At 44.3% G+C, this 27,525-nt stretch overlaps 1 protein-coding gene and 2 long non-coding RNA genes across 4 annotated transcripts in view; all 3 read left to right on the forward strand.

Moving 5' to 3' along the window:
• The first annotated feature begins 286 nt into the window (after positions 1-286).
• Positions 287-4,914, forward strand: LOC137848861 (uncharacterized). Of its 2 annotated transcripts, none has more exons than XR_011091552.1 (3): positions 287-390; positions 585-769; positions 3,625-4,914. It is a non-coding gene; the product is annotated as an uncharacterized lncRNA (long non-coding RNA). The 2 variants fall into 2 exon arrangements; XR_011091551.1 differs by lacking the exon at positions 3,625-4,914 and adding an exon at positions 1,439-2,369 and having other exon boundaries at positions 290-390.
• Positions 4,915-11,936: 7,022 nt separating this feature from the next.
• The window catches only part of PLXNC1 (plexin C1), a 69,268-nt gene continuing 53,679 nt past the window's right edge, over positions 11,937-27,525 (forward strand). Inside the window, exons 1-3 of the mRNA XM_068668369.1 lie at positions 11,937-13,175; positions 22,515-22,637; positions 25,582-25,716. Of these exons, the coding sequence (XP_068524470.1) occupies positions 12,225-13,175; positions 22,515-22,637; positions 25,582-25,716 (1,209 nt within the window). The 5' untranslated portion in view covers positions 11,937-12,224. The remainder of the gene's footprint in view (positions 13,176-22,514; positions 22,638-25,581; positions 25,717-27,525) is intronic.
• On the forward strand, positions 13,186-15,958 carry LOC137848946 (uncharacterized). The gene is made up of 2 exons (XR_011091600.1): positions 13,186-13,843; positions 13,921-15,958. It is a non-coding gene; the product is annotated as an uncharacterized lncRNA (long non-coding RNA).

Here is a 27,525-nt window from a genome sequence, read left to right on the forward strand (position 1 = left end):
AACCGCGGACATGGGGAACAAACAGTTTCCTTTCCTGTTGAAGATCCTAGCAACCCGTCTCAATTTATCCTTTTCTCTCTCTCTCTGGAGAAAAATCAATTAAAACCAATTTTAATTAACCCAATCCTGTCTTCAAAGGCCCATTGCTGTGTGTTGCTCCCCACTGGTTCTGCTCACCCACGGAGGGTGATGCCCAAACGTGGAGGCAAGCCTTCAGCGGCAGCCTTGCCACTGCTGAGCAGAGCGGAAGGATTGCTTCACGCTCTTGCAGGCAATATTCCTGCTTATGCAGAATTTTCCTCTACAAGTGATTTTTCACAGAAGCATGACACTGTTGACTCATGTTCCAGCTTGTGATAAGATACCCTGTGGATCTTTTCCTGTAAAACAGTGAGTTACCTTGTTTCTCCCAGTCTTGTGCCTGCAGCGCTGGTTGTCTCAGCTATGTGTTGAACATTATACTTTCAAGGAACTTGAATCATCTTTTGAGCCATCTTTCAAGCCATGTCTTTCAAGTATTACAGCCAAAAAAAATTATGTGTTTTTTTAGCCCCTTATTAAATTTTATTCTATTTTTCCCCCAGGCTACCTCTCCAATTTGTGAAGATCATTCTGCATTACAATCCTATCCTCCAAAATGCTTGAAGCCCCTCCCAGCCCGGTGCCTGCCAGCGCTCACAGCAAACAATAACCCCAGGAGACTTTTGAACACAGCTCTTATACCAACGTATACCAACCTACTTTTTTTCTGAGCTGCATTACCTATGAGGTATTTTCTAAAAGTATTTTACCTTTGTGTGGATTAAGAAACTCTAAGTACCTTGAAAAGGGAGAAAAATTATTTACTGCTCCTCTTCCAAAGGAGGAGACTAATCTGGGCTGGCAAACTATGTTAATCCCTCTGTAAGAAGCAAGCTTCTTGTTTTGCTCTTAGAGCCACTGTCTGGCTTTCACATATTTCTGTAACAGATCTAATTCTTGAACAGACTTTTTGAATTCAGAGCTAATTGTCTATGCCTATTATTATTTTTTTTAACACAATGATGATTCAAAGGCTTTCAGTACATGTTGGATTTCATAGAAATACTTAAGAGAAATGCACATACAGAAAAACAGAACTACTTACCATGGTAAATGTTGGATCAGGATAAGCTCTTAGTTTCTGGATCTTTATTACCTTATCCTATTACAGAGTGGCATTTTTCCCAAGTCGATTTTGGCTTAGCATCATATTACCTGGAGGATTATTTGAATGGGATGAGGCTCGATGCATTATTTGGTGAACTGATGAATATAGATATTATGAGATAAAGTAATAAGTAGATAGAGAATATGGACTTATAGAAAGCACTATAATCTTTCAGGCATTGATTTTGCAGACTAACAAACTTCTAGCTTTTTTCTTTTAATTCAGACTAAATATTCTCCTCTGTTTCAGATCCTCCTTTGGGATAAACTGCTGTTGCTTCATTAACCACAGCAGACTTGCGACATTTTATACCGGCTGAGGACCTGTCTCTTGTATTTCAACTAGAGTACTAAAAGCAATATACTGTTCCTCCAAAAAGGAAAAGATATCCAGTATCCTTTCACATAGATTAAGTCATGGAAAGTTTTAAAGCATGGTGTGCCTCAGTAATTTAAGTTTAGCTGCAGACTGGACAGTAAATATTTGATTCTATATAAGTGGTGTCATACCTAGAGGGTTGTTTGGATAGGAAGTCATCTAGTAGGTTCCCTGGTGAGTTGCTAAAGTTAGAGGATATAGAGGATTTGAGGAACATAGAGCATCCTCAATGCATATGTGGACAATGAGGAATGCCACAGGTATTTGTAACAGAAGAGGTAACAGAAGATGTAAGCTATTTCTGCAGATAACAAATAAGTTCAATGGCTTTTATAACGGGGAAGCAAAGTGATCTCATATATCCCAGGCTTTCTTGCTTCCTGAATCTGCTGCTCCTATTTTTCTCTGACAATCTAGATGCTCTGACCTCACATTCACAATGTGGATTTTATTCAAGAAAGAGACAAAATAGGGCATGCAACACAGAACTGTTGCCCAGAACTTGCAATGAACATCCCAGACTGAAAGGAGAGGAATGAAGGGGAGTCTGCAGGAATATGGTCATACACCATGGTGTAAGCCACTTCCACAGGACTGGGAATTCGTGAAGGAGTATGCAGCATTTTTAGGAACATGAAGAAAAAGGTACCTGAAAGATGGTGTGGTTAAGGGAGAGATAAGAGGAGAAAGAAAGAGAAAAAGAGGGAGAGAGAAAGAGAAAGCAAGGGAGTGGAAAATGGAAAAAAAAATAAAAATAAAAGAAAGAGAGAGAGAGAGAGAGAAGTCAAGAGAACAAGAGAGAAGGAAGGAAGGAAGGAAGGAAGGAAGGAAGGAAGGAAGGAAGGAAGGAAGGAAGGAAGGAAGGAAGGAAGGAAGGAAGGAAGGAAGGAAGGGAGGGAGGGAGGGAGGGAGGGAGGGAGGGAGGGAGGGAGGGAGGAAGGAAAGAAGGAAGGAAGGAAGGAAGGAAGGAAGGAAGGAAGGAAGGAAGGAAGGAAGGAAGGAAGGAAGGAAGGAAGGAAGGAAGGAAGGAAGGAAGGAAGGAAGGAAGGAAGGAAGGAAGGAAGGAAGGGAGGGAAAGAGAAAGAGAGAGAAAGAGAGAGAGAGGGAGAGAGAGAGAGAAAGAAAGAAAGAAAGAAAGAAAGAAGAAAGAAAGAAAGAAAGAAAGAAAGAAAGAAAGAAAGAAAGAAAGAAAGAAAGAAAGAAAGAAAGAAAGAAAGAAAGAAAGAAAGAAAGAAAGAAAGAAAGAAAGAAAGAAAGAAAGAAAGAAAGAAAGAAAGAAAGAAAGAAAGAAAGAAAGAAAGAAAGAAAGAAAGAAAGAAAGAAAAAGAAAATCTAGCTACTAGTTTACTCTTCATTGCAAAATTAGCAACAATAAAAAGATTGGAGACAGGCTTTCCAAATGGTATTCTGGGGATACAACCACCAAACGCAATGCAAGCTCTTCTGCGTTTACCTTTTGGTTAAATTTACTGTTGAACCATCAGAGACAATGACAATTCAATCAGGTCCTCAGAATTAACACAGTGAAGGAACACATTAGAAGAAAGAAAAAAAAATCAAACAAAATCCTATCAAATTAAAGGATTGCCCCATTTCTTCAGAGACACCACTGTTCAACAGCATTCAAGGAAAGGCAAACTCTTCCATCTAGTGCACGGCACTAATTAAAAACAATTATGATCCTAATTAAAATGCTTAATTCCACTGTTCTTGAGTGGCAAAGGTATTGTATATCTTGGGTCTTTCTATCAGCCCAGAGTGTAACTACTGAGGAGATAATTTGGCAGAAACTGCGTTTGTAGCCTCTGGACACAAAACTGAAAGCTGTCTACGTTAATTTCACTAGCTTAATTAATTCAGCTAACTTAATTAATTAGACTTTCATTAAAATGGTGAAAAGACAAACTAAGCACTCCTGTCATGTCGATACTGTTTTTAAAAATGGCCAGTAAAAGACTGTAGATACCTAGAATACACCAAACAACATTCTCTATAGACTATTTTTTTTTACATGCCAAGTTTGTCTAGCCCTCTGTTCTCTCTTTGACTCCTCGTAGATGACCACAGAAGAAAACAATATCAGCTTGCAGAGTGCAGCCTTTGGGCAATGAACATCCTGAAGCATTGGACTAGTTCGTCAGCCCCTGACATCCTGTTTCCATGCAAAAGTCTCCAAACACAAGGAAAAAGGGGGAAGTGAGACTGAGATAGCTGATAAGCTATTGCCAGAATGATGATTAATGAGCTGAACTTGTGTCAACTTTCACCTTTCCTTGAAGATGTGGTCCCAAAAACCAGCCATGGAGACAGTGAGGTGAGAATGTATCTGGAAAGGTCAAGCACCAGCAGTGAGAGATCAAGGCTGGTCAGGAACTCCAGAAAAGTTTTCAGCTTACCCTCCAAGTGGAGCTAGCATCACTCATTGCCTTCTTATGCATAGTGAGTTGTGAAGTTCTTTTTTGCTGGCAAGTCATTAATTTCACAGCATAATTGCTGTGAAGTAGACCTTTAACTTTGGGAAATGACACCGTTATTTTTCTTTCTCTCGCCAGCAATATTTCAAAATTTGGAGGTCAGAATGCTAGGAGAGGTAGCTACCTATTTAAATAGATGCTTAGTTAAACAGTCCCTTAAATGAACAAGCATTTGGAAAAAGAAAAAAAAAAAAAGATTTCTATTCTGAAATCAACTTTAATTCCATGTATCTTAATCTATCTAGCACTGGCATGTTTACATGTTTAATTATAAAATAAAAACCCAAGACGCCGTTCTGCAGGCAGGTTGAGCCTCTCTCTGATGCAGATAAATATTTTAACGTGTTGGAATGGGTCTGCAGAGGGCCGAACACCCAACAGTGGCTGGCTGCCCTGCTCAGTGTTTCAGAAGGGCTGTCTCCCACAGTTAGCACCAAGCAAGGCTGGGATGGGAGGGCTCCCAGGCTCAAGGAGGAGAGCGTGCAGAGGGCACTGTCATTTCTGGCACACGAGAGATCATGGAGGATGCTAGTCCAAAGTATGCCAGAGAAGAAGGCTCAGTACTCTGTCTTCTTTTAGTCCACATACTGGAAGTAAAGGAAAAAAATGTCAGTGTTACAGTGCTGAAGGGTACATGTATACTTGGAATAAGATCTGAGGTTAGATCCAGCTTATATAAGTGGGTCTAACAGCAAACAAAGTAACAATTCATGTCATACGTGAATGTCAGAATAAGTGGAAGGGCATTTGAACACTTTGGAAAATATAAATAATTAAGGCTTGTTGCTTTGCATATATTGGACTTTGGCAACCTTCTCTTCAGATTAATTCCTAACTGCTACAGCACAGCACATCCGTAATCTGATTCAATTTTCAAGTGACATCTTTATCAGATTACAAAATTCTGGCTGTGACCAGATTAACACAACCAAAAGACAGAGTTATAAACCAAAGTGAGTGTGTTTACACACATCTGCATTGGGAGTGAATGAAATTGATATCATTTGGAGAAAACAGTGGGAATAAATAGCACTTGATCCGTTCAGAACCCATTCTGAACCCTGAGCATTCCCAGAAATTACAATGTTGTGACAATTCTTGCACCAATTCTGTAACTAAAATGGAAATGACTCCAAAGCAGTCATTCATTTAGTTTAACTCTGAGGAAGATTACAGGATTTTATTTTTCAATTTTGAGCACTTTTTTTTTTTTTTAACTCCAAGTGAGAATTGTGATTTTAATTTGAAATAAATTTGATGGATGAATTTTAGCATGCCTTTTAAGACTTTCTAGGATTTGAAGGTTCTTATTAATGGAATGACACAAGCTTTTCAAACTCTACTAGGTGAAAATTTCTTGAAAACAGGTGATAAAGCTGTATTTAAGGAAAAAAAAAAAAAAAAAAAAAAAAAAAAACCACCTATTGCTAGAGTTATCTATTAGATATTGTTTATAAATCTGTAATGTTTGTTATGAGTAGGGTGAGGACAAAACTGAACAAGGAAAGAGCACCAGAGATGCGAAAATATTTAGGCAGAAAATCACTGCAACTGTCTGTGCTGATGAACACAGAGGTTTTGGTGTTTTCACGCTGGGGTACTTTTAATGAGAGCTAATGAGTCTTTAATATAAAGGTAAGTTAAGAAACAGTCATGGTGTCTGTGAGAGGGATGTGTGCCTCTTGCTCAGCCTCACTTTATATCAGCAGATACCAGAGATTTACCCGCACTCTTCAGGGGATGGCCACCATTTCCTTTGCCACTGCTCGGCCCATACGCAGCTGTTTATCAGCACAACCCTTTTCTTGAATTTATCAGCCCTCCAGATCTGGCAGCAGAAAAACTTGCACAACCTCCCCTCTATCTGTCTTATTTGGATCAGATGGGTCAGATGGGGTGGTTTAGACAGCTAAATAGCAAACATGATGATCCAGCAGATTTTGTTTGAAACTGTTTGGTAAGCTCTCAGCAGAGTATCTGCTCTGCAGGTGTCAAGAGTCGGTAAGTCCTGCCAGGGGAAGAATTAAAGGAGTTTGCAACAGGTTTGTGATAATATTTATTTTCTGCTGGAGCAGTTAGATGTGGCAGATGACATCTGTTCTGCTTTTACTCAGGGCATGTTTGTCTGACACTGAGGAACTGGCAATATGGAGGTTTTGTATTCGGGCTCACACAGGAAGGGACACATCACAAAGCATTTTCTGTTTCCTCATTTCATCAAAGTCGCTACTGGTTCAAACCCTGCTATAAATCTTAGCCACTTGCACTGCATGATCATTATCACTTTCTAAAGACAGCCTGATCAAGAGCTTGGGTCACTCTTGAAAGCATCTGTGCTACCAGAGGTAACTCATCCCATCACCACCCTTGCTGGCAAGTTTGGCATAAGAACGAAGCACTGGAAGGAGCCCTCTGGGTCATAAATTCCCACGGGTTTCCATGTCATACACCCCCTGCCATAAAGTTAATTAGTTCCACACTGAGAGCAGTGTTGGTCTCTGTGGTTACTGCTCCTGTTAAAAGTACTTTCTAGGACCACATGCTGATAGTCAGAGCTTATCTCTACATTTCCAGCCACAGTTAGCTGGAGGGCGAGCCTTCTGTTTGCATCATGCCTGTCCCATGAAGCGAAGCATTATCTGCACCCGGAGCACTCTGCTGGCACGGCATTGCCCAGGGTCACACGCTGTTCATCAGAAGGGTGTGCGTCCCTGGGCAAGGAGCTCAGATGCATTAGTGGGACCCTGCGAAGCAACAGTTTACCTGGAGACCATAGACTTTTTGCTGGTGGTTACACCACCCCACGCAGGTCCCCAAGGAGTTGTAACAGCATATATAACAGCTGACTGTTATCGGCCTCTTCTTCAGCTTTATCTACCCTCTGATCTCACTTATCTAAAAAGATATTGATCCCTTGCTCCCATCCGGCTCACATCCTTTCTTGTCCTTCGTGGTTCACCCTCTTTCCCTCAGTAATCCTCAGCGTTACCCTTACACTCTCTTGTGGTTTAACTGGGCTGGCAGCTCAGCACCACACAGCCGTTAGGTCACCCTTCCCCCTCCCTCTGTGGGATCGGGGAGAGAATCGAAAGAAATGAAAGCTCGTGAGTTGAGACAAAGACAGTTTATTAGGACAGAAAAGGAGGAATAATAATAATAATATTGATAACACTATTACTAATAATAACATGTACAAACAAGTGATGCGCAGTGCACTTGCTCACCACCCACTGACCGACACCCAGCCTATGCCCAAGCAGTGGTCCCTCCACCCCTGCCAGCCCCCCCATATTAATTTTTCAGCATGACTCCATAAGGTACGGGACATCCCTTTGCCCATTTTGGATCAGCTGTCCTGGCTCTGTCCCCTCCCAGCTCCTGCTGCACCCCCAACCTCCCGCCGGCAGGGCAGAGCGAGAAGCTGAGAAGTCCTTGGCTTGGTGTAAGCACTGCTCTGCAGCAATTAAACCATCAGCGTGTTATCAACATTATTCTCATCCTAGATCCCAAACACAGCACCCTACCAGCTACCAGGAGGAAAACTAACCCTATCCTAGCTGAAACCAGGACATACTCTCACTTGATTTTCACTTGTCATACTCACAACACTCTTCCTTCACCCAAACCCTGGCCCCTTTTATTCAAATTCATGTTTGTTTGTTTGTTTGTTTGTTGTTTTTTGTTTGTTTGTTTTTGCCTTCATAGATAGGCAGCACCAGAAGAATGAAATAACAAACGTGCCTACAGAGGATGGAGGAGCCTACCATGGTTTTGTGACACCTTTGTGCCTTTCTTATTCTGCATTGCCTTGGATGTTGGGAAATTACACTGACACACTAAACCCATCCCCAGCGGGCTGTGGACAAAGCTCTGTGTCCAGAATTCCTTGTGTGCTGGGTCCTTTTTGTGTGCATCCAAACAGTAGATGCAAATACAGAAGAAAATACAAGTTTCAGGTGTGTTACCAGTGTTTGGCCAGTACCATCCAGTCACTGTTCAGCTGCAGCTCTGGGACAAGCCTGGTTGAGCTGCTGATGGACCGTACCAGCTGGGGAGGGAATAAAGGAGACTGATCTTGCTCAGCTCTCTTGCTTTGCAGTTACTTCATGGAGACATTATTTTGTTGGATGCCGAGGTACAAACATTAATAAAATAAAATAAAATAAAATAAAATAAAATAAAATAAAATAAAATAAAATAAAATAAAATAAAATAAAATAAAATAAAATAAAATAAAATAAAATACATTCTAGGTAAAACATAGCTGTTGATACATATCAGAAGTTATGATAAGTGGATAAGTGGAAGTTATGATAAGCTAAGCATAAAAAACATTAAGTTGTTTTCACTTGTGATGTTATCTGTATTGCAAGTGTGCCTTCCTGTAATCCTGTAATTTTATTTCCCGTTTATATAGTGCCTTTCCTAATGTTGATCCACGGAGTTTCCTTGAAATCTAACTAATTTTATTTCTCTCATAAACACAGCAGAGAAACAGGGGGTTCAGAGAAAGATTTTTCTTGTCCAGTGTTACATAGGAAGCTTGAGGCACAGGTCATCTAGAACAAAGGTTCCCTGGTTGTGTTTCTGACACAAAATCAACTTTCTCAGTGTCATCTTGGTTTTGATTACGAGCATTTTCAAACACACAGAAGAGCAAACTATCTTTCCTGTGTGTCCTCCTCAGTTCTTTCTCTGTAACATTGCTACTGTATCTCAAAATACATTTGAAAAGAAAACAAATAATGTGACTTAAAAACTGCATTTTAGTTACACAATAGGGGCTGCCTGCTTTCTTATCCACATTTTTATAGTGCTTGTAATGAAAATAGGATGAAAATCTGCTTCCTTCCTTGCTCCTTCTCTCTCTCCCTCTTCTCCTCCTTCCCTCCTTCCCTTCATTCCTTCTTTCCCTCCCCCTCCCACCATACAGGAAGCATTAATACCTGTGAATATTTTAATGTAGGCAAATATGACTAGTAGATTCATGAATTCAGGCCAGTCTCCTCTACCTTCATTTGTATTATTTGCAGACCTTTCAGAGTTAATTGCTCATTTTTTGCAATAGCGGTAGGAATTTCCTCGAGGGTCACAAAGGAGTCTGTTCTTGAAGCTGACATTTCCTCGCTGTGAAGACCATCAAAAAATGCAAAAGGGTCGGTAATTTTTAGACTAAATGATGCATTTAAAAAAAAAAATGAAATCCAACATTGCAAAATCAGTTTCAGTAGTCAAATGCAGTTACTCTGTGAGGAACTGAATCCTTATCAGCAAAGATTTTTGAAAAGCTGCCCAGCATTTCCTTTTTATTTAGTCAAAATTTAGTTACATTACAAAATTAACTTAGCTACAGAATGAGAAGTGCAGTTTTTTCAAATATTACACTGATGATAAAATGCTTTACTGATAATTGAGTAATGTTACCTGTTATTGCTTTATAAACAGCAGGTTATTTATCCTTTTAGAAAAAAAAAAAATAATAATACTTTCAGAACCAAGCTAAGGTAACCATGTGCATTAAATGAACTGATCAGCCCAAATCTTAATTGGGCTTGGAGTTACAAAACAGGAAAAATATCGAAGTTAAGCTAAATAAATTAAAGAACATAAATCTCATTTATTGACTAATATTTTGTCAGATTCTCTGTGTAGTCGTAACTGCTGAGAAATTTAGCATGCAGATCAGAAATAAGGAGGGAATTAGGCAGCTGATCCACAGTGGGAAAGGCAATCATAAGTTAATTCAGGATGTGTTCTGCTAATATTGATGAAGGTCTAAGAGAGCTCTTTGGAGTGAAAGAGGCTCATTTTGCTTCCCTAGCTTTTTTAGAAATTTAGGTTGGAGTGCCAGAGTTAGCCAGCAATGCTTTGTAAAATGTAAGACTAACAGGCAGATGCCCTTGTTTGCCCCTTCTGAGGTGACTGAGAAATAAAACGTAGCCAACAATAGCATACCTGTACCAACTATGGGACCAATGACCAAGACAGTACAGCAATATGACCTGCCATTTTCTGTTTATTTTTTCTAAGAGCATTACAAACTAATTGCACCACTTTCCGGTCTTCTGCATTAAATAGGAATTATCACACTCAGCAACATTACGAAATAAACCCATAGCCTTGCTTTCTATTTCCATAACATCAGTAGGAGCTCAGCTCTGCTGGTGTCCTCCTGGGTACCTCAGGAAGGACAGGCTGAAGACAAGAGCTCCTCTTTACTTCATGGCTTTGATAGAAACTGAGGGGACCCTTCCACTCATGAGCAAAACTTCATGCACTGATTTTCAGCATAAAGCCACTTCAGTGGCTCTCGGAAGTGTACACCAAATTCAGTGTTGCAAGACGAGGACCTGGTTCCAGCTGCTGCTTCCCTGGGAAGAGGAAGGGAAGGACAGAAACAGAAAAGTGATGCAGGCAGGGATGAGTCTGGAGAATGGGGCTCCGAGTGCTGTCTGGGAACAGGGGGCAAGCAGCCTCCTGCCCTGCCTGGGTAGCACCTGCCACCCCACACATCCAGGCTGTTCTCTTGTGACAGCAGCCATGTGCAGGCTATCTTTCATGGGTCCTAGAGCAAGCAAAATGTTAGGCAGAACATTGCTGTCTTGGTTGTCAGGGGCATCACCCATTTAAGCAAATCAGTCATTCGGTGAAGTACATGTGGTATGTTTTAAACAAAGATCCAGAGAAACAGGTCATTTGGTCAGCCCTAAAAGCCAACGGATGCAGAGCTCAATGACTTGTGATTGGAGGGATGTCCACAGAGGGGGACGTTGCTGGACGTGCTCTGTGGCCAGTACCAGAGGTGCCTTGCAGGTAGGAAGCGGGTTCACTCTCCCTCAGCCTCACAGTTTTGAGCACAAGTCAAGGCAGCACATGGTGCACTCGTGTGACACGTTCAGCCTCCTTTGAAAAGCTGCGTAAATTGTGTTTGTGTACACAGCCTATTTTGGTGATACCGGCACGATGATCTGTAATGCTTTGTTTACCTGCTGACAAGATGACAAGAAGTTCAGTCCCGCACAGGGAGCTGCAGGCAGTGTTTGTTAGCACTACACCTCGCATCCTCGTGCAACAATTCTCTTGCACACTCCCCGTGCATTTTGTAGATCTTTGACACGTTTTGTAGTCACTGTGATAAGCAAACAAGTTGTGCGGGGTTTTGAATTTGATGGGTGTGTGCGTCCTAGCCCCTGATTGCTGCAAGTTGGTAAAATATTTTTGCTGACCAGAGCGACAGCAATTCTTGCACAATGATTCTTGTACGGAAATGGAGAAAGAGGACACAAATTCGCTAACTGCCCCGTGCTTCCTACTTGGAAATATGGCGCTGGACTCATTAGTACAGGGGATATGTTTGTTCTAGTTCTTACTTTGTCCTGCTGTAAAGCCACTTTGGGGCAAAAGCAGTGTAAATGGAGGGTCGGTGTTAGAGAAAGTGGTGTCGGCTTGGAGAATTGCGTCCTCTTCCCAGTAGAAGGGGCCATGGGTTGTACACCCACGCTCACCCAGACCTCAAAGGGAGGACAGAAACGGGTCTCTGCCAGCTTCCACAGCCCCCTTTCCGTGCCCAGCCGTGGCAGAAGCCCCCTGCCTGCCCGGCAGGGCTGGCGGGGCCGGCCGGAGCGGCTCTTTGTTCCCCGGCCGCCGGCTCCCGGCGGACCCCGGCAGCGACCCCCTTGGGCTGCGGGCCCGGAGCCCAGCCGGGGGTGCCCCGAGGGGGTGCCGGCCCCGCGGGCCGCCCGGGGGCGAGGCGAGGCGAGGCTCCGGGGGTGTGGGCAGCGCTCGGCGCCCCGCCTCGCCCCCTCCCCTGCTTCCCCTCCCCTCCCCGTCCCCCCGCACGCCCGGCGGCGGGGCCGCCTCCCGCCCCTCGTCCGCGGCGAGGCGGGGAGCGGCGGCAGGGAGGGAGGGCGGAGAAGCCAGGCGAGGCGAGGCGAGGCGAGGCGAGCGGCGCCGCAGGGCGGCGAGGTGCCTGGGCAGCCCTCCCGGAGGAGCCCGGCCCACCGCTCCCGCACCGCGCCCCCTCCTCTCCTCCCCGCCCCGCCGAGGAGGAGGAGGAGGAGGTTGAGGAGGAGGCGGCGGCGGCGGCGGCGGCCGGCCCGGGGCGCAGCATGGCGCAGCGTCGCCCGCCGCCCGCCGCCGCCTGAAGGCGCCCCGCGGCGCCGAGCCCCGCGCTGCCCGCGCCCATGGCGCCGCCGGCCGGGCTGGGCTGGCTGCTGCCGGCCCTGCTGGCGGCGCTGGCGGGCGCCGGCGGCCCGCAGTCGTTCGAGCTGCCCGGGGCCCCCATCGACAACATCGAGGTGAGCGGCGGCGGCGTGCTGGTGGCCGGCGGCAGCTGCCTGTACGAGCTGCAGCCCGAGCTGCGGCCGCGCCGCCGGGTGCCGCCGCTGGCCGAGGGCTCGGGCTGCGGGGAGCCCCCCGGGGTGCGCAGCAAGCTGCTGCTGCCCTACGAGGAGCCCGGCGGCGGCGGCGTGCTGCTGGCCGGCTGGACGCGGGCGTCGGGCAGCTGCGAGGTGTGGGAGCGGCCGGCCTACCGCCAGCGCTTCAACCGCACCGAGGTGGTGAGCTGCCTGCCCGGCGGCTCCACGGCCGGCGTGGTGTTCCAGCAGGCCGGCGCCTGGTACCTGGCGGTGGCCGCCACCTACTCGGCCGGGCGCCGAGAGGCCAGGGAGGGCTGCGAGCCCTCCGAGTCCGACCAGACCACCGCCATCACCGTGCGCCCCACGGACTCGCTGCTGCCCAGCGAGGAGCTGGGCATCATCAAGTACCACGTGGAGCCGCTGCACTTCGTCGACGCGCTGTGGTGGGGCGGCCACCTCTTCTTCCCCTACTACCGCTGGAAGGCCAAGTCGGGCACGGACCCCGAGCCGCCCAGCATGGCCGTGCTGCACCAGCTGCAGCCCTCGGAGCGCGGCTTCTCCCTGCGAGGCCAGGTGTACCTGGACTGCGGCTGCAGGAGCCTGATCGTGTCCTCCAGCCTCATCCGCCAGGGCGCCAAGGGCTGGTGGGTGGGCGTCTTCAACCACAGCCACAGCACCAAGACCTGGAACGCCACCGCCGTCTGCATCTTCGGGATGGAGGAGATGAAGGAGCAAGCCTGCGCCTCCACGCACTTCGCCGTCAACGAGAACCACTGCGTAAGTCTGCCTGGGGTTTTGCTAAGCTTTCGCCCTGCATGCCGGTCTTGTCGCTGGTGCTGCTGTGCATGACTCGAGGGCTGTCCCCGGCCAGGGGACCCAAAGGCGAGCGAAGTTCAGGGGAACTTCAGAGCCGTGCTCGGCTTTGCGCATCAGCCCTGGCGCCAGCAGCCCTGAAGATCTGTGCGGCGCTTTCTGTTTCTAAAGAGACGATCCCTTAGCAGATCCTGGAGCGTCCTTCCCAGCTATGTCTCAGGAAGGATGTGTCTGAGGGAACACCTGAGGGCATGCTGGGTCAGGCTCAAGACTCGGGCTGTTCGCTCAGTGCGCCCTTTTCTGCCAAGAATTAGTCATACCTCATTGTATTTTCCACAGAGCCTAGATAAAGCATCTCCTACCTTATTCTGTGCATTCACATCTCGTGTCATTGCAGCTACATCAGAAATGGAAAAAAAGCCCATCAGTTTGACTCCTGTGCACTGGGCTGTGCTTGTTGTTATGCCCATTGCTCACGAGTTATTTATGCTTGCTTGCTTGGTGGCGGGTGTTCTCCAGACCTCCCGGGACTGGCCTTGCTCAAGAGGGCCCACAAGCCCCCCAGACAAGCACACACAGCAGACAGCAGTAGCCAGTGTGTCTTTGTTGTCTCAGTGGTTACATTTTCAGAGGTAAGCGGTACCCCATGGAGATCCCCTGGTCAGCTCTTTCTGTACCACTGTCTGGTGAACTCCTTCCTCTTTTGTAGGGTGGCATGTGCACATGGAGAGAGGGTGGGCAAGGCTACCTGCTTTGCTGTGGCCTTGGCAGCTAGTAAAGAAACGAACTAAAAAGGAAATTCGGGAAGCTAAAAATGTAATTCAGGACGAGAAGGTGCTTTTGCAAGGCCCATCCGTGCTTTCAAGTCACACTCAGAGTCTTTTCAGAGCTGTGGAAAAAGGAACAATGCTGAAAAGTACCAGGGAGAACCACAGGGGATCGAGCAAGCCATCGTAAAGCAAGCCGTATCTTTTTGCAGCTCCAGAGCCATCCGTGGAGCCTGCAGCTTAACCCCTGAATCCTTACACTGTTATGACAGGAGTTTGCTGGAAACTCCTTGAAAGAAGTGTAGTAGTCTCTCCTGGGCGACAAAATGTAGCCCACAGCAAAGCAGAGTGCCGAGATTCTTCCAAATAAAAGCTACCAGAGGGCACATATGATTCATTCTGCTCAATTCCCTGCTGAATTGCAACACCACTGCCAGTGTCAGAGGATGTCATTATGAATGGGAACACCCATTTCACCATGTGGGTGAAACAACTGTGCTGAAGTAAATAGTGAAACTCTCACAACAGAGCCAGAGCCAGTTCTCTGATATCCAGTGCCAATTTGTAACTTAGTGCGTGATTATGGTGCTCTCACAAGGCAAACTTGCTGAATGAATCGGAAGTCTCATCCTCATCCCCAAATATCTGCTTGCTAGTTGGATTTGCAATTTGTATTCCTTATTTCTAATTACTCATCGGTTTTCTTCAGAAGGTGCTTTCTGAGCATACAGAAGCAGAAAAATGAAATTTCCCTGGGCAGCAGATCCTTTATAAGCACTTTTCAAAGCCCCGTGCTACAAGTTCCAGAGGAGTCCCTGGGAATTCACAGGGTAAGGTAGCACATGTCAGGTGAGGCAGATACCTCCCTGAGCTGTGCTCCTCTCAGTCTCCTCTCTCCATCACATCCAAATGGCTGAATATGCAAAATCAGTGATCCACTGATCAAAGGATCTGTCTGATTTACATTGGACTCCTGTTACTCCAAAGTTACTTTCATAACCCCAAAATCTTGTCTCCCTCCTGGAAATGTACATTATATTCGGGCACAGTGCTGAAGAATCCCAACATTAAAAAGGACCAAAGTGATTGCCTGACATTATGTCCCTAACTACAGTGATGTCATTAATCATGGTATTTTGGCACAACAGTACGTACAGTTTACCACCGATGGGATAATGGTATTTTAATATTTTGTGTGATCACAGGACATCGGGGTGTTGTGTAGTAATACGACCTGTAGCGTTACATGACTAACTGTGTTCCCTTTTTTAAGCTAATGATATGTGCTTATAGTTTATAAACATATAAATAAATGCATCTAGTTCAGCTGTAATATGTTTTTTATAGTACAGAAGGTTAGGCTAGGCTAATGCAGAATGCTTTTGTAGATGACAGGCCCATATGCTGCTGCTTCTGGGTTGTTTGAGTCCAGATCCTTCTACTGTCTCTCACCAAATCGTGAGTCCCTGTGAAAGTGGAACATACCCTTCTCTGACTCAGAAGCGTGCAGAATACGGAGCTGGCAGGGAGATAGCGCACAGCGCGTCAGACAGCACGCAGCATGCGAGGAAGTTGTGTGCCATCCCTGGCACGGGCTGTGGCCAGAAAGGGTGGCTTTGGAGCACAGAGCATCGGGAGCGTGTTGTAGGGGGTGTGTAGACAAGCAGCAGTGCTTACATGTGCCTCTGTGTCCAGTCTTCTGAAGACAGTGTTGGGACAGAGGAAAAGAGTGTGTTATAACATGATGATCACCTGGAATTCAAGACCTGGATGGTGTTTGTGGCTGGTGGACCTTGTCAAACATGATCCTGATGTTTGTGTTGAAGATGTTAGGCGCTGTAGTGTGCTGCGGGTCTTAATTGCCTTTGCTGGGTGCACTTGAGCTGTCGAGCTCGGACATGATGTGATGAGGTGTGTGTGCACGGACACGTCCTGTCAGTTTGTGTGGGGACTGCAAATACAATTTCCTCACTGCAGGAATATGGTTTTTAGTGAGAGTATGTCAGGGATCAGCGGCAGTTTATCTTCCTTCCGATCCTGTCATTCCTCACATTTCTGTAATTACTCTGATTACTCTTAGGCAAGACATCCTCATCCCTCTCTGTACCCACGCGGCTGCTTGTGCTTGCACTGTGTTGGCACTGTGATTCTGAATGGCACACTGCAAGAGGGGCTCACCCAGAGGTGTTTGTGCTCCTGATGTCCCTGCCGTGCTATTGCTGCACGCCCCACCGTGAGCTCATTCCTGTAAGGTACCGAGCCCTCTGGCCCTATCCCAGTAAAGCACTTAAGGGCATATTTAACATTAGGCATATGAGTAGTTCTGTCATCTTCAGGGGAGATGTCCATGCATTTAAGGTTAAGTGTGAACTTGAGTACCTCCCTGGATTGGTGCCAAACTGCTTACCCTCCTGCAGGAGCTCACGGTAGTTGTGTGGTCTCTGGTCTTGGACCACGACTTAGGCCAGCATTGACATTTGCAGTAAGATTTGATGCTGGATTTGACTCTGTCATTCAAAATCAGTAATTTTTAAGATCTTTGCTTACCAGCTTTATCAAAAACTATTTGACTCCTACAAATTCTTTGGAATCTCTGCTTATGAGAAGAAGCTAATTTCGCTTAATTTCTTGCAGTATGTGAGAAATGCAATTCACAGAGCATTTTGTCCTACTTGGCTGTGTTTATTCTGGATGTATGCAACATTGTTATTTCCAGAAACATGATCTGTAACAAGCAAGAGAAAAGTGACGTCTTCAATGAAACTGTGAAAATATTTTGCAATTTTATATTCAACTTGTTTTCCTCTTATCCATATCTCTTCATTTTGAGTATATCTGCTTATGTACACTGTTGAGGTGTATGTTATTGAACTTGATAGCGTAAACTATGTGTACATAAGTACATCATCTTCACGATTTCCATAGTCATTACATCTGAAGTTGCCAAATCTTTTTCTCAGTTTCTTTTCAGAAGTGTGACTGAGCGCTAACAAACATTTTTGGTGGATCATAATTATGAAGTAGAAGCTCCTTAGCCAGGACATACAAGGCATGCTGGAATCTTTCACAAACTTGTTCCAGAAACTCACGAGCTTTAAGAAGGGCTTTGCTTCTGTTGTTCCGTGTCTGAACAGGAGCTACTAGAATTTCAGATCTCTCCCAGAGATTTAAGGATCTTGTGGATCACAGATAAGCAGATGTATTGGAAAAGTGCTCAAATGAAGTAACATCAACAGGAGAGAGTTGCAGGAAATTATCTAACTGTAATGAGAAATCTGGAAATTAGAGTTGCAGTTGAAAAAAGTTGCATGGGAAGGAAAGGGCTCTGCAATATTTGAGGGAGAAAATCCTAAAAAATGAAAATTGGCTGAGACGGTTGCTAAATGATAAGATATTTCTGTTGAATTTTCATCTGCTATTTAATGCAAGTAAGGATACATAACAGCCTGTTCTTTGAATTTTTGCGTTATTCAGTGGGTGCTAAGTATGTGAGTCGGTATGTGCTCCTTAATTTATCGAGCATAATTTGTAACCCTGGGACAAATCTTAGCTGCTAGATTCAGGTGTTGAAGTCACCGGAGTTGCATCAGTTTAATCCTGGCCATTAATTTGCAGGAATGACATTTGAATTTGTCTGGTAACTCATTCCAAAAGATTCATGATCTTTTATTTAAGGAGAGATTTACAGACTTGTAAATATCATTTGGTATCAAAAATTGACCCTGTAATTAACTTTCCAGTAGTAAAGTCATCTCCTGTGTATTACCAGGCTGCTAGTATTTCATCTGATGTTTGACAGACTTATCGAATTAACATTTCTAGAGTGAATATTTCTGCCCAGTTGCAGTGAATTTCCAGTTTCGGTTTGCCCATGTTTGGTGTGGGAAGTAAGCCACATGAGGTTTCTAAATTCTCACATTACCAGTAAGGAGAAGAGTTGCTTTTGTCGTCTGGCTTCACGAGGTGTTCTGAGTGAGAAATTTTGGGGGCCTGGGGACTCCTGAACAGAGGACTTGCTTCCTTGGGACCAGAGAGTCATTCAGGTTGGAAAGAGCTTCAGAGGAGGTCTCCATTTCAGCTTCCTGCATGGGTCAGCTCTGAGATCAGACAGGGTTGCACCGGGCTTTGTTCTGTTGGATCTTGAAAACTCCATGGATAGAAACTGCACTACCTATTCTGCAAAATTGTCCTCATCAGGATTTTTCTTGTTTAAAGTGTCATATCCACAGGAAACCTCCCCTTTTTCAGTTTGTGGACATTATTGCTTGTTGTCCTACATGCACCTCACTAAAGAGTTTGGCTGTGCATCTCCTGTCCCTCTGACACCGTGTATTTCTCCATGTTCTTGATAAAGATATTGAGTAGGACATGTCCCAGGGTAGGTTCTACCCATAACTAATCTGTAGGTAGAGTACAAACCATTAACTGATGCTCCTTGAGCCTGATGATTCATCAAGTTTTTGACCCATCCCTCAGTCCTGCTGTATAGCCTTCAACATCTCAACTTGGATACAAAAAGGCTGTGGGAAATGGTGTCAAGAGCCTGCTAAAGTTAAAGTAAATGACATCCACTGTCCTTTTTGAAGATGGGTTGCAATGTTTGCCTTTCTTCGGTTGTTGGAGACTTACTCTGCTCTCCACAATCTCTGAAGTATGAGAGAATGACCTTGCGGTAACATCACTCTTTCAGCATCTTCCTACAGATCCCATCTGGTCCCTAGAAATTCTGTAAGTTGAGATTTCTTAAAAGACCCGTGGCTTAATCCTTTCCCACTAACCAGTTCCCTGAACAAGCTGAAGTCTGGTCTCCTGAAGTCCAGGGATCTGTACTCTGCTGTTTGTTCCTCACTGCCCTCAGGATCCTGTACTCAGCTAATAGTTACTACAGCAGAGACTGCCACTGATTATCACATCTCCGGTCAGTTCTTCCTTGTTTGTGGGTAGCAAATCCAGGAAAGCATCACCCTTTCACTGTCCCCATAGGACTGACAAAACCTGGAGTCCTCTCTCCTTCACTTTGCCCCCAGAGCTTTGTAGTCCTGATTTGCTCCAGGCAGTGTCTTAGGTGTCCATGTGGGTGTGCAACAGTGGGTGGTAGTCAAAGGAATGGAAAATCATTGGCAGTCTCTCTGCAATGTACTGGATCAGGGCCCCTAAAAAAAGAAACCCATTTTAACAGCAAGACTGTTTAGCAGATGTGTGCCTTCATCTCTCACAGAAGGGAATCTCCAACCACTGTCACCCACCACTTCCTCTTGCTCTCTCTGCTAGTGCTCAGTTCAAGCCCAGTTGGTTTCAAAGCCTTTTTTAATGGAGCTTGTTCTCCCTCACTGCTTATTAGTGCGCTTCACTGATTCTGTAAATTCAGAACTGAGGGTGGAGTAGGAACATTTCTTCTGCTGCAAGAAGTCACGCGTTTCTAGCCTCCCATGTCTCAGGAGCCTCCATCAGCCTCTTCCACGAGGGTAGCCTCTGACTGGCCCTCCTGCCTTGCATCATGAGGCTCAGGATCTTTCTCTGTGAAGACCCTCACATTTCCTGCCACCCTCCCTCATGTTTTGCAGTTTGCACACCTGGGTTTGTCCTCCAGCATTGCTATGCTATATACCACTTAAAAAAATGATGGAAATAAATTTTTGGAACAGTTTGTCTCCTTGATTCTTTGCAATCAATAAAGGCTCACTGCATGCACCAGTATTTGCTACCCTCTGATGTAGTAGCCACTGATGGAAGAGTTTGAAGGGTGGTAAAGTTGAGGAAGAAGAATGAGTTTCCATAAGATTTTTCCCTCTAGGAAAGACATTTTTGTATTGTTCCAGTGTTGGCTATTGCTATACAATGCTCACAGGTTGTGTGCCCTTTTGTATAGCTGCACCCATTTGTTCACTATGGATTTGCAAATCCTTCATTTTTGCCTTTTGGCCAACTGCAATATGTTGAATGTTGAGTGAGCTAAAATGCTGCCCTTTCCTCTGAGGTGAGCCATGTAAAAGAATCAAGAGGAAATCAAGACAGAAACTAGAAGTGGGAATATGATTGCTGCAGCTGGAATCATACAGAGATAAACCTGAAAAAGAGATGCAAAATATGAAATGAGTATAAATGCCTTTCGTGCCAATAACCAAACAGCACAGAAGGGTTGATCTTAAAAGCAAGATGCAAGTTAAGTCAAGAGATCTCTAAGCTTACCTGTTTATGTGAAGATTTTTGGGAACAAAACAATAAAATAGAAGATTGAACTGAAAAATTTACAAAAAAAAAGAAAAAAAAAAAAGAGAGAGAAGAAAAGTCTTCTGCAGCAGTATTTGTCTTTTCTTTTGCATTTCTTGTGTTTGAATGAGCCTGGAAGTGTTACAGCATAGATGACTGTGGAGATGAATGACTCTTCAAGTATAAGGGAAGTTTAGACTGTAAATATATTTTAGGGCTGGATTTGTCTGTGAAAGAAAAAGCTTGGGAAGGCCCTACAGTGCTGTAACCCCATTAGTCACAGTGGAAGAAGTAAAAGGGCTTGTTAAAAAAATCAGTGCACTTGGAAGAGGGATGACAGAAGGGTGAAAGCAGCAGCTGCACCCTGGAGGGAATGGGCATGCTGGAGAAATAGGTTGCAAAGGAGAGAAGACTATTTTTGTTGTGACTGCCCACCATCTAAATTCCTCCTCTCCTTATCTGTATTAGCTCAATGTCGCAGTGACCCTCCCTCTAGCAAACAGAGTGAGGGGAGGAGGCTTCCACACTTGTCAGTACTGGTTCCTCCGTCAGATGAGGAGGATGCACTGATATGACACTAGTTATTTTACTAGTATGTGGGTCAAAATAAAATCTGGCAGCAAAGCTTTTCAGAGACTGGGTGAGTCCTCCCTTCTTCTGTGATGTTATTGTATAGAGTCTGCAAGGAACTTAGGGTGGTTTGTCTTCCTCACGCTGCTATACAGTGCACTGAGAAAAAAATCCTAATTCTCTTGGAAATCAAAGCCTGGAACACTTCATCTCCTCACTCCTTGGTCTGAGCGAGGGCTCATTGTCTGCACCAGTGCTGGAGTTCGTTACCCTCTGATCTAATAAAAAAGTGAGTTAGCTTTTTCCACCTCAAAATGCTTGCAATCATTTTTTTCCCCCATATATAAAACAGATCTCTGTGGCACTAAAGTCTCATACCAAACTGGGTTTTACTGGAGTTCTGTGCCACTACATGACAGTTCCTATGTCTTCTTCCTGTTGCATGAAAAAAAAAAAAAAAGAAAAAAAAACTTTAAATATGAAAGTTAATCAAGTCTTCTTTTACTCCAAGTGACCGTCCTTGCAAGCTAATTAAAATAATTCAGATGACTGAAAAAGATTTTAATTGACTTAGGATTGCTGTTCAGAAAAAATGTATTTCTATATGGAAAGGCTTTTTGGGGTTAAGCCATCATCCTAGCATGCAGGAGAGCTGGATTCAGCTGTTACCATGCTAGAGATTTGCTTCGTAACTTTGAGAAATGCATTCATGTTTCTGCAAAATTTGGATATTAAGGTACCTTCTTACACTGTGTCTTGTGTGTTAAAGCAAAATAAGGTCTCATACTCAGAGGGTTCCTGTAGTTTTAGGGATCTGTCCTTGAGGCTGAAATTCTGGGCATTTTATGCTGATATACAGGGCTTGTTCCCAAAGACCTGGTTCTGCCTGAGCTCTTCTCCCACTCTCTCACACTGTAAGGGCTTCCTTTCAAAACTTGGTTGTCTACAGTAAAGGTGATAGGTCTGGGTTATTTGGTTTGGGGTTTCTTGTTCCACAAAATACAGGGATTCCCTGCCCATTTTTGTCTTTCATAAGCTGCTTACATACATTTGTCTCTTAACTTCATCCAGTTTGGACAGAGAATTGCAGGTAACATTTTGATTTTAAAGTTCATGGAAATACCTTTATGCTCTCCTTGACATGAACTTTATGCTGCTTTATGTAATTTTTATATTTATGTAATAAGGTCGCAACTTCCTTTAGTGTAAAGCAGGAAACTATGCAGGCAAATGAAGCTCTTCATTTTCTGACACACAAAAAAAAGGCTGTGTGTTTGAAGTCTGCTTTCTCCAGAACATTTGCATGCCTTTAAAAGTGGTTGCTGAGTGTATATGTAGCCTTTATAATACATGATGTCAGGTGATGGGAAAACATGGCTTCATTGAGAAGTACTGGCAATCCAGAATAGGTCTGGGGCCTTATGTCCCCCAAAAGAGAATTTTTTTTTTGCAAAGTAATGTGCTGCTATTAGACTAAATTTGTGTCCCACTGAGATCAGTGGTTTAGCTGCAGTATATGTAATCCCTATCATGGATATGACCAGTTGCCATGTATAAAAAAAGTAGTTTTCAGTGACATTTCCAAAGATATGTTGCTCTGAAATTCTGCCAGAATAAAAATGTCACCCACACTATTTTCTGAAGTTGAGTTTTCTGAGAATCTTTCCAGGGATTCTCTCTTTTTTTTTTTTTAATTAACATTTTGCATTGCAGGTGAATAGTTTTGTAATGATTTTCTCCTATATCTGATTTTCAGGAGGAACGATCAATCAAGAAATCACCTACCTTGATTCACTCTGGATTAGCGGCTGTTTATGGCACAGTTGTTTTAAATCAGATAGTTCTCTTTCTGGGAACAGATGATGGACAGCTACTGAAGGTAAGTGGAGTGTGGGAATTTCTCCCTTCTGCATCAGCTACTACCATGCTCACATGCAGTATTTTTTCCTATTGTTTAGGCACTGGATTATAAAGAGATATACCACCCTGCATCTCTGAATTTCTTTTTTGTTTGTTTGTGAAGTAACTGCTGTATTGTTACTTGGAGAACGAGATAACTTCCAAAAGCAATTATGTACCCTGTTTAGAATTCATGGAAGCATTTCATTAATCTGCTAATGCCCACGGTAATCAATTTATGGACTGTGGAGTTCTCATTTACTCTGTCTTTTGTTTACTTCCTTGCTTTGATTTTCTGTTAAGTGAGGTAAAGAGCGTGGCTATCCCCTGTAGTCGCTCCAAGGAAGGACCGCTGGGACCCAGCCTGGTGCCTGTGGTCCCAGGGTCTCAGCCCAGGCTGGGGATGTGGCTGCTGCCTTCCCCTTTGCAGGTCCCACCAGCAGCAAAGCTGAGCATGTATCCAGAGACACACAGGCTGCCTTCAGCAGCACTTACACACAGGCCTCACGTAAAACACGGACACACAGATGAGGCCCGTTCCTCCTCCAGCCGTTAGAGCCGGAAGGTCACTGGTGCAGGCACACTCACAGCCCTCTCCAGGTTCACAGGCACACATGTGTGGATCCTTCAAGTACTGGCATGGCTGCTCAGCCTGCGTAGCATCCGTGACTGGATTCTGGGCCTGCTTACCCACTTTCCGGGTGGCCTACTGGCTGCTCCAGCCTGAAGTTTGCTGCACACACGCAGCACTCACAGACTCATCCCTCATGCACACCGCATTCGCAGGTCCCCCCGGGCGTACCAGCATGGACTCCCTGCCCACCTGATACCCGACCTGGATCCAAGGTGCCTGTTACTCACTGCCTGGTCCAGCTTAAAGTTTGCTGGCAAATACACAGGCACACCCCACACACAGCAGGCTGGGGAAGATACAGACACGTGGGCCCCTCCAGCAGCCAGCACCAGGCACAGGGGCTGCAACCTACAGCCCCGCTCCAGCCACCAGTGTGGAGCCCGTACTCACCTCACCCGCACTGCCCCCCCCCCCCCCCGTAGCTGATTTGGGAACATAGACCGGCTCTGCCCCTGGCAGGGAGCAGAAGACCCCACTCACTCCAGTATGTGATGCTAGGACTCCACTCTCTTCAGTTGCTGGCACCACAGGCTGGGGACATCTACACTCCCAGCATGACTCCAGCAGCTGGCACTGACGTTCCCTCACACACACACAGGTCTGGCCAGGAGCTGGCAAGTAGTCCTTGAAGCATGTACACTGAGGGACAGTGAATATGCACAGAGAGAGTCACGGAAAGATTTAATGGGAAAATATGAGAAGATAGGACAGACGGTGGTGATCAGACGCAGGGCTTGGCCAGACAAGTGCACTGACAGGCCCCGTTACACGTGACCGGCCCTTTTATACCCTTTTAAACCTTTCCCCACCTCTTTGTCCCTCCTGCCCCTGCACATCCCTGTGGGTTTGCAGAACTCTGCAGTTTCTGCACCCTCCTGGTCTCCATGGCTCTCCCACTGCACTATCTTGTCAGCTGTAAAGGCTAGATTGACCTTCCTGGAACCAGAACCTGCAGTTTGATAGCCCAGCAACAAGTGTGACTGCGATGTTTCTGTCTTGTGACTGTCTCCCAGATTAGAAGTCCTCTACCAGATAACCTTACTGGAATAAAGATTCCCACATTGTCTCATGCCCTCATCGATTTCTTTATTGACCAGACTTGGTTCCCATCACTGTCTCCCTTTTCCTTGTTGCCTTAGAAAAGGTCCTTGAGAAGGTACCGTTAAAGGAGCAGACATTCTCCTTCTACATACCCTTACATTTACCAGTGGAAATATTAAATATTGGTAGATTTGGGGAGCATGGCCAAAGAGCATATTTATTTGTTCGTTGGCCTCTATGATGTGAATGGCTGTCCATTAGAGAGAAAATTCAAGGCTAATTTTGCCTTAGCTTATATAGTTGACCTACGCTAGCTTAAATAAGTTGCTTAGAAGTGAAAGTCATCTTATCTCACTATCAAACTTTTCAACCATCCAGCCAGAGGTCTTTTATACTTTATTTTTTTCCGAGTTTTGCTAGAATGTACATTTCCTGTCTACACTGCAAAGGATGACTCTAATTTTTTGCTTCTATTGCAGACAGTTGGAAAGGAATACAATAGAGAGCTTGAAAAGCTTTTGTCTATTTGATCACACTGTGCTTTTGATAATGAAAAACAGAATTGAAGTCTTTCATGTCTCCTTAGCACAGCAGAGACCATGAACATGACCTTGTTTAGTCATGTTTATGGAAGAAACTTGTATCAGTGTTAGTGTGCTTATTAACTTGCAAATTAAAGTTTCTGTGGTCTCTAGTTCTGTTGAATTTGGTGAGAAGGGTGGTGGAAAACTACCGTTGAGCAGAATAAGAAAGAACCACTTAAGATGTATACTCACAGAAGCCACAAAGAAAATTCTGTCTTGAAGACTGCTGTCAATTATTTGCATAGATCCACTTTTACATTATGGGTACCTGGATATTAGTTTGTTTTCTGAGGACTACTACTCTCTTCTCCACTCATAGGAGTACTTAGCGCAATATGACAGGGATATAGGTGTCTCTTCCACATTCAGTTTCTGTGACAATCATGAATATACTTGGTGAGTGGGATGTTTCATACACTAAAGCAGTGCTAGGTTCAGTGCAAAATGTGTCTGCTGTGTATGTTGTAGAAATTCTGTTCTGATGGTCTTTTCTTCCATCTTCCCACAGCGTGAGACCCAGTGCAGTAAGTAAACAGTATCAGGGCACAGTAAATCAGCTCAGAGACTCTGATATAGTTACTGAAAGAACAGAAATTGGGCTTTTGGTTAAAATACTAACTGATCAATAAAAAGGTTTGTGAATCATTTTCTTTCATGTGTTTTAGGCTATTCTTAATGAGGATATGGAATCTAACTGCCCAGAGGTTTTATATGAAATTAAAGAAGAAACCTCTATTTTCCCCAAACTTCGACTTGATCCAGTAGATAATAACTACATCTATCTGTCATCTGCCAATAAGGTAAGCACAGCATTAAAAAATATAATAATAAAAAAGTAAACTGTTGCTCTAAGGATTTCTGACACTTTAGAGGTGAAGCATCAGTATGGGTCAGAGTCCAAACTTAAACATCCAAACTGCAGTTACCAGCTTTATATCTAAGATTGGGTTATGTTCTCTAAGTTTTGGTTGCATTTCTGCAGAGCTCTGAAGAGCTTCTGTTTCCATGGTGCTGCCCACTGTTGTTCTGATCCAGCAAAGCCCTTAATCCCATGATTATTTTATGTCATTCAATCAAGAGAGGCTTTTTTTTCTCTTTTTTTCCTGGAGGCTGGAATCATGCAGAATCAAGCCTGGAGGTTGCAAACAAAACTTGTAGGCTCTTTGGAGATTGAGTTCCTCTGAAGTGGTAATCCAGGTATTGGTAGGCCAGGGCTTGCTATTCAATTATGCATTTTCTGATGTGGAGAAATCTCTTAATTTGTGAGAGATGGGTTTGAAGTCTTAGCCCTGATGAAGTCAGTGATAAAGTTCTCACTATCTTCAGTTAGGCCTAGACTTAACAAACAAATAAACAAAACAACCCCAGAATTAGAAGTGATTAATGTGTATGCATAGTGAGGCCAAGGAGTCCGGCAATCCCTGGAAGCTGCTGTGTGTGGGCATCTGAGTCAGAGCTGCATCCCAGCAGTGGCTCCCAGGAGCCCGTGTAGTCATTGCAGCATGTCCTGCAGTGGGGCTGCTGAGCATCAACTCAGCAAATCCCGTGGTATCGCCAGCAGCTGGGAAGATGGAAGTGAAAATGTAAGGGCTGGCTGTCCATCTTAGCCGGACAGGATTTTACCCAGCACTTGGTTACCTTCATTTACATTACAGTAAGATCCCTTCTCCAGCAGTGGACATACCATTTTAACCTGCCGTCTGAGAGAGTGGGTAAGTTGGTGGGACAACTCCTGACTGATACAAACCATCTATCACAAATGCAGAAGGTTTCAAAATTTCTGTCAAAAATATATGTAAATATTCAAAGGAAAGACTCGCGTTTTCTTTGGCAAGAGCAACTTGTTATAGAGGAGCAACGGCTTCTAGGAATAAATGCCTTTCTAATCATCTCTTGTAGCTTAAATAAGGCATCTACACTGTCTTTTTTTTCTACTTGCTAGTCGTCTAAGATGTTGTCTAGTTTCTGAAATTAAATCTCAAACACTTTCAGCTAAATTGAATTTTAAAATTTGTAGTTGGAAAAAGTAAATGCAGTTCTGCAGAAAGCTATATATCCTTCTTTCTGTTCACTAAACATAGAAACTTTTAATTTTTACAGATTTGTAAACAAATGGTTTGAATCAGGAACATTTTTCTTATTAAAAGTATTAATTAGCACTGTTATTAATAGCATTATTGTATTTGTAAACAGCTTTCTCTTTTTCTTTTTCCTTCCCTTTTCTGAAAATGGCTGACTAGGATATTCAAGCTGAATGTACAAGTATAGATATATACAATACAGCCACAATTATATTTGCTTATTGAAATAGCATTTGCTTGCATGCATGCTAAGTAGTTGCATGCGCTTGTTCCAGTGTGCACATGCAGTTACCTGACATGTTGATGTAAACACAGATGCATTTTGTTTTGCGCATGTATTTTTGGATGCATCTTCATCTATCATTTAAAAATTTCAGTTCTAATGAGAGGAAAACTCTGCTGCTAAGCAGAGCGTTATTTGTAAAATACGCCTCCTTTCTATTATTACCTATAACTCACTATGCTAATCAGTCTTTCCTGCATTACTCTGTCCATGCTGGCCTTTGAGTAGTACAACCAAATTGTCAT

Source organism: Anas acuta, chromosome 1 (assembly GCF_963932015.1).
Source record: "Anas acuta chromosome 1, bAnaAcu1.1, whole genome shotgun sequence".
NCBI classification, from domain to species: domain Eukaryota; kingdom Metazoa; phylum Chordata; class Aves; order Anseriformes; family Anatidae; genus Anas; species Anas acuta.